Below are 7,230 nucleotides of genomic sequence, written 5' to 3' on the forward strand. Positions count from 1 at the left end.
CTCCATCCTCACTTCTAACTTCTATGGAGCATTCTGCACTTCCTCAAAGAGAGATGTACTTATTCCTCTGGTATCACAGGGTAGATTCATTCTTGCTCCTCAAGATTACAATTCAAATGCGTAGTTTCTTTGTTGGCCTTTCTTCGTAATTGTTCATACGAGGTAATTAAAAATACCAGGGCAGAAATTAAAGTGACATCTTTGCTTTTTTTTTTTTTTTTAAGGGGTTTTCCGGAAAATGGGGGGGAAAAACAGAAAACCTGCTAGACACATTCTAAAAGAGCTGTAACACTGCATCTTTGCTTTTTACAAAGATTTACAGAGGCCTTTGATGAAGTTTTCCCAATGCCACCCTGTTTCCACAGGTGTTTAAAACCTTCATCAATGCCTGTGGAAGCAGCCATTTAGAATACCTGTCTTTCGAGCTCTGGTGGCACAGTTGGTTGTTAAGTGGGCTGCTGACCACAACGTGAGTGTTACAAATCCACCAGCTGTTGCATGGTAGAATGCAGAGGCTTTCTGATACTGTAAAGGTTTACCATCTCAGGAACTCACAGGGGCGGTTCTACTCTGTCCAAAGGGTTGCTATGAACTAGAATCAGCTGATGGCATGGGGTGAAGTGAAGACACTGGAGAGGCTCCTCCCTAGATTCCACTAGAAAGACACGGAAGAGGATAGAAAGGGGATTCCCCCAAAGGTAGAAGAAGCCAACACTTCTCATTCTGCTAGGGATTTGTGTGTGGGGACCTCACAGAAGGGACGGGAGTTGAAACTGAGTTTAACTGTTGCTTTGCTCAAGAGCTAGAAATATACACAGTCGGCTTTCAGTCAATGGCAACCACTATTGTTATATTAAGAGCACGCAGATGCCTGACAGGGGGTTCCCTCCACCTGAAGGATGGGGAGAGAAGCCGCAAACATGCTGACCTTAGTCTCTAGGCCCCAGTTTAGCAAGGAATGAGGGACATGCACCCTGGCTGAAGGATTTTTCTGTGCCAGGCACTGGGCTGGTTGCTTCCTGTACATTCCATCTTCATCTCCCCAGGCCTGGACCCAGCCCCTTGTTGAAGCCTTTGCTGAGCAGGGCAGCTCGCTTTGGCCTCTGCTTCGCATAAGCACCATTGAGCATGTATGCATCTGTCAGGGAGCCAATGCCCCAGCTGATTCACATTTCGCGTGTGTTGTTGTCTTTCTCTTCATGCAGACTGTCAACTCAAGGACAGGGACCATGTCTCTCTCTTTGTGTGCCAAACAAAGCACACAACTTTATTGATGATACACACAAATGATGGCTTGGGTGGGTGGGTGGGGTGAAGTCAATACAATCAACAGAAGGGGTGTGTGACTAGGCTTTGGATGAATAGTCAGCTCGCAAAGAAGAAAGAGTACATTTCAAAAGAGTTCTATGTGAACAGCAACAAATACACTTGCAGCACAAGCTCGGGTAGGCGTCCGGTCTCCACAGGCCAGTCCAGCTTGAACAGGGAGGGCACCACAGGCAACCGCACTGCTCTGTGCCACTGTGCTAGTATGCTCTTTCCCCACAGCTGGCAGCCGCGAGGAGCCCCTCCCCACCAGGAGGAGGCTGCGAGGCAGGGGTGTGCAGTGCACATTGCCTGCAGCCTGCGACTCCAAGCTTTGGGGGAACCTCTGCTGGTCAGTGAGAGTGTGTGGTCCCCGCTTTGGCAACTGTCACTTCCACCCAGTGAATGGGGTGATTAGCTAAAGCTGGTCCTTCTACAGCACCCAATGCAGAGCCCCTGGATGAGAACACAGGTAGGTGCGCGTGGGTTCACCAAACGGGTTTTGGCTGGATTTGGTCACTTTCTGCTTGAGACAGGCCATTTAAGGGCCCAGGGCATCCAGGAGACTCTCCGTGTTTCCATTTCTGATAAAGAGGGGCAAGGATGACAGCAGCCCGTGGGCCTCGAGCCACCCCCCTGCCAAGGCTGGCGTTTCAGACAAATTCATTAGCCGTTTCAGAACCTGAGCCTTAGCACAGCCACTTTCCTCTGATAGGAAAGGAAACCTCATGTCTGAAACGGATTTGGCAAGCATGTGACTAATAGCTGTCATGCTTATTAACAAATTTAATCCTGCCTGCTGCAGAAATGAGGGGCAGCCACGAGACACAGTCTCGAGGCACACTTGGCTGATGTACATCTTAATCTGGCCCTGCTTTTCAGCACTTAGGTTCACATTCCCCGGTACACAGAAAGTCTTCTCCTCAACAGTGGGGTTGGGAGTGAGGAACGTGTTCCCAGCAGTGGAGAAGCTGGCCAGAGGACTGCTGATATCCTGGCTACGTGAGAAGCCAGCATCCTTGGGCTGAGAAAACAACGCTTTTATCTCAATGGGAGGACTCTTGGAGAGGTCAAGGTCACAGCTGGCGTTTCTATTATCTGAGCCATCCCCTTAAGTCATTATTTTCATAGTGGAAATGGTGATGCTAATTTATCTGCATTTTGATCTGTTTGGAAGGATTCATATCCTTACTAGTCTCATACCCAGGGATTTGAAATCATTATATCCTTGATCTACAAACAGAGCTCTTACCTGACCTCACCATGTGTCTGCATTACCTACTCTTCTAGTATTTTCTCACATGCTTCTTCTTGTCAGTAAACACTAGCTCTTACCAGTAGACTTACTTCCATTAAGACTCCAATATGAGCATATCTATGACATCTAAGGTAAAGGCATCTTTCACCTCTAGCAAAAACCATCTGGGTGTGGTGTCCCAGGAAGGAGATATGTACACGTTCTTTGCAGGTTACAAGTTAACCTACCTGCTATGCAACTTGAACCTAGGGGCCATTCAAACATGAAGTTTTGATTTGAGTCTCTCCAGATAGACCTCTCAATATATAGCATCCAAGGTTTTAAGTGTCTCTTTTCTGAGTTAAGGTCTTAATTTTCCTCTGGTGCTCTTCTCAATTTGTCGCTTCCGGAATTGACTTTCTTCTGCCTCGTTTCCATCATTTTCCCACAAGTGCCACACTTCTCATTGCGATCCAAGCATAAAAAGGAGGACTGCACTGAGCAGTAGAGAGAGAAACTAAAGCCCCTCTGGAACCTCTACTCTGATTCTGAAAGCCATGTCCTCATAGTTTATCACCCGGATGTCACACCATGTGAAGTAATTTCCTTCCTTCATTGTCTACATTTTTACTGCAGAGACAATAGCGAATGGTGGATTCATTGGCATGTTAAGTATTTGAGAAAACTTGCTTTCCACAATCTTCCACTGAAGTCACTAGCACACTCTCTACCCTACCCTCCAAACTCTTATCACCTCACGCCTTGCTGATCTTTTCCTTTCCCCCATTTCCAACCAAGCTCTTTGTGTTAGTCTGGGTAGACTAGAGAAACAAATCCACAGAAACGCATATATGTATAAGAGAGAATTTTATATAAAGGGTAAGTGTACATTCAGAAAGCATCACAACCCAGTGCTGTCCAAGCCCCTAAGTCCAACATTAGCCTATTTGTCTGACACCAATCCACAAAGTCCTCCTCCATCTCACAAAACAGATGCAATGACGCCGACTGCAGGAGGAAAGCCAAATCAGTGAATGTGTGAGCATCTCAGCACTGGCAGGGGTCTCCACACGGCTGCGCCAGCACCCAGGGCTGCATTGGGGTAGGTCCATGTGGCTTCTCCTCAGGGATCTCTCGTAGGAAGTGAGCCTTGCCAGCTGAAGCAGGGAACTGGCTACGGCAGCTGCACCCTGGTCCAACCATCAGAAAGCAAGGGACCCGAGAACTCGAAAGGCAAGGCTCACCGAGTCAGTTGTCTCTCCGGCCTTCAATTAATCCCACATGTGTTTATTGGCCAGGTTGGCACAATAAACCTTAACTATCTCACTCTTGTATCTGCTCTCTCCACCCAAGGCTCACTTTTCTGCCATACTCCCCATTTCTGCCCAGTAGACACTGATGCTTTTTCTCCAGGACTAAAAGGAGCAGAATTAAGTAATAAAGTTCTGAAAATAGGGTTGGAGTGTAAGAACACTTTCTGGCTTCTCACTTTCCGCTACCACCCCTTATGACTGGTTGAGACTTCACATTTCCCTGAAGACCCCCAAGCTTGCTTCAGTTTTACCAAATATGCTGTCATTTTCTTACTTTATTTTGGGTAGTGTCATTCCCTGCAAACAAACAGGACAGCCAGAAGTTAAGAGTCAGTATATGTTTAGTGCTGGGGGGTAGACCACAGTTTACGCTCCTTATATATCAGGACTCTGGTTGTCAAAGGCATCCTACCTTTAGCTCTTGGCTCCCCAGCACCATCTCTCTCTGCATCATTTAGAATTAAAATGAGGGGGAACTAATCACAATGATTGACAAGTAACCATCACCATCACCACCACCCCTCCAGAGGACAGACAACAGAAATGTGGGTGAAAGGAGACAGTGGACTTTATAAGATGAAAATAATAATAATTTATAAATTAACAAGGGTTCATGAGAGAGAGGGGGTGGGGAGGGGGGCAATGAGCTGATCCCATGGGCTCAAGTAGAGAGAAAATATTTTGAAAATTATAATGGCAACAAATGTACAAATGTGCTTGACACAATGAATGGATTGTGATAAGAGTTGTATGAGCCTCCAATAAATGATTTTTTAAAGATACAATTATGACGGCAACATATGTACAAATGTGCTTGATACAATTCATGTGTGGATTAGTATAAGAGTTGTAAGAGCTGCAGATAAACAAGCAGCCATCTAGCTCAGGAGCAACAAAGCCCACATGGAAGAAGTACACCAGCCTGTGTGATCACAAGGTATCAAAGGAATTGGGTATCAGACATCAAAGAACAAAAAAATCATTATTGTAAGTGAGGGTGAGTGCAGAGTAGAGACCCACAGTCCATCTGTAGGCAACTGGACACCCCCTTACAGAACGGTCGTGGAGAGGAGATGAGTCAGTCAGGGTGCAGGAAATCAACGATGAAACATACAACTTTCCTCTAGTTCTTAAATACTTCCTCTATCCCACTATCATGATCCCAATTCTACTTTACAAATCTGGCTAGATCAGAGGATGTACATTGGTATAGATAGCAACTGGAAACACAGAGAATCCAGCATAGATGATCCCTTCAGGACCAGTGATGAGAGTGTAGATACTGGGAGGGTTGAGGGAGGGAAGGGAGGAGAAGGGGAACCGATTACAAGGATCTACATATAACCTCCTCCCTGGGGGACAACAGAAAAGTGGGTGAAGGGAGACATCAGACAGGGCAAGATATGACAAAATAATAATTTATAAATCAGCAGGGTTCATGATGGAGATGGGAGCGGGGAGGGAGGGGGAAATGAGGAGCTGATGCCAGAGGCTTACGTGGAGAGCAAATGTTTTGAGAATGATGAGGGCAATGAATGTACAAATGTGCTTTATACAATTGATGTATGTATGGATTGTGATAAGAATTGCACGAGCCCCCAATAAAATGTTTATTTTTAAAGAAAGAAAAAAAAGAGCTGTAAGAGCCCCCAATGAAATGATTTATTTTTTTTTTAAGAATTAAAACTAGCTGGTGAATAAAGTGAAGTTTCAGGGAAATTTGACTTTGTCCTTCCAAATATCTGTCCCCCAACTCCATCCTTGCCCTAAGTCTCCCCTGTAACATACTCCTATAGGAACGATTTCTTTTCCTTCACTTGGTTAGAAATGCATCTCTTTAAGGTCAGCAGGAAGCCGAGAGCTAGACCAGAAAGACCTCCTCTCCCCACAACTCTTGATCACCTGAGCTACACATCACCAATGGACTTGTAAAAACCTCAAACTCACTGCCATCTAGTCGATGCTGACTCATAGTGACCCTATTGGGCAGGGCAGAACTGCCTCTATGAGTTTCTGAGACTGTGACTGTTTGTTTTCCAAAACCATTTGAGGGGGGGACTAATACAGATATCATATCATTCCATAGTTCAATCAGATCAAGCTGTATTGTATAATTACTACCATAATAAATTTCAAAACATTCTCTTCCTTCTTGACTTCCTTCATATCCACTCTCCTCTACCCCCTTCCCTCACTGTACCCCCACAGGAACCCTCATTCTACATGCTTTCTCTGGGTGTCATATCGTGAAAAACATATAACAATAATTCAAGAGGGCTGCCCCCAATGAAAAAATACATCAGAACTGAACCCCAATATGAAAACAAAACAAAGGACAGAAAATGTTGAAAACCAGATCAGGCCCAACGTGCATGGGGCAGAGGTGGGGGGTGCGACTGGGGGGAATCAACTGACAAGGTCGCAACTGTTCAAGCCAGATTTACCATTTTGATCTCTTTCTGTGAGTAGAAAGACCGGTCTTTCTCTTTGGCTGGTGTTTTCAAACGGTCTACCTTGCAGAATACAGCCTAATTCTTCACCACTACACCACCAGCACTCGTACCGGTGGACTATGATCCCTAATTTTTCCTCCCGCTAGCAATGATGCAATAGTGTATTTGCCTTTTCTCCCCTTCCCCCCAGCACACCAGACCTGCCCACTATTTTTTCTTTGCCAAGAAAAAATCCACTTAAAATGCATTGGAATCGGCTGGTCTCTGATTTCCAGAGAAGGAATATCTCTCCTCTTGGAGAAACTGAATATTTTGATTTCTTCATCTTGTCCTAGGAGCGGAGGCAAGCAGCCATCACTTCGCTTCCTCTCCTCTCAACCACTCACAGTCATCATTTTACCTAGCCTCATATGAAATAAGGCAGAAAGAGGATGATCTTTTCATTATTTCTTGGCTTTATTCATTTTCTTCTGGCAAAACTAGATATCAATTTTCAGGAAAAAAAAAACAGGGCCCAGGTGGCACACTATCTAAAAAAATAATTTAAGATGGATCAAAGACCTAAATGTAAAACCTAAAACAATAAAGACCAGAAAGCAGGGACCAACTTAGGGGCATGAATACATGACATCAATGTACTATCAAATATAAGTACAACTTCACACACAGCAGACAACAAATGAGATGACTGGGACTTCCTGAACATTAAACTCCTGTGCACACACACAAAAGATCCCACCCTAGTAATATGTTTTTTAATGAAAACACTCTAAGTAAAAAAGTCACGAGTGGGTGGTTAGGTGTAGAAAATGAACATTTACAAACTGTTTAAAATCTGGCATCGCCGATTGTTGACAAATGATACTGAGGGATGATGGGTGGTGGCAAGCAACAGAAAGGGTGAATGGATGATCTGCATGGT

At 44.8% G+C, this 7,230-nt stretch overlaps 1 protein-coding gene and 1 pseudogene across 1 annotated transcript; both read right to left on the minus strand.

Moving 5' to 3' along the window:
• Positions 1 to 222: 222 nt before the first annotated feature.
• Positions 223 to 294, minus strand: LOC115869770 (annotated as a pseudogene).
• A 1,552-nt stretch (positions 295 to 1,846) lies between these two features.
• On the minus strand, positions 1,847 to 2,570 carry LOC101638502 (protein ARMCX6-like). The gene is made up of 2 exons (XM_004711202.1): positions 2,558 to 2,570; positions 1,847 to 2,415 (listed from the first exon to the last, which is right to left on the minus strand). The coding sequence occupies exons 1-2, from the start codon at positions 2,568 to 2,570 to the stop codon at positions 1,847 to 1,849; spliced, it is 582 nt and encodes a 193-aa protein (XP_004711259.1).
• Positions 2,571 to 7,230: the final 4,660 nt, after the last annotated feature.

This window comes from Echinops telfairi, unplaced genomic scaffold (assembly GCF_000313985.2).
Source record: "Echinops telfairi isolate 266 unplaced genomic scaffold, ASM31398v2 ScPeMD7_44;HRSCAF=162, whole genome shotgun sequence".
Classification (NCBI taxonomy): domain Eukaryota; kingdom Metazoa; phylum Chordata; class Mammalia; order Afrosoricida; family Tenrecidae; genus Echinops; species Echinops telfairi.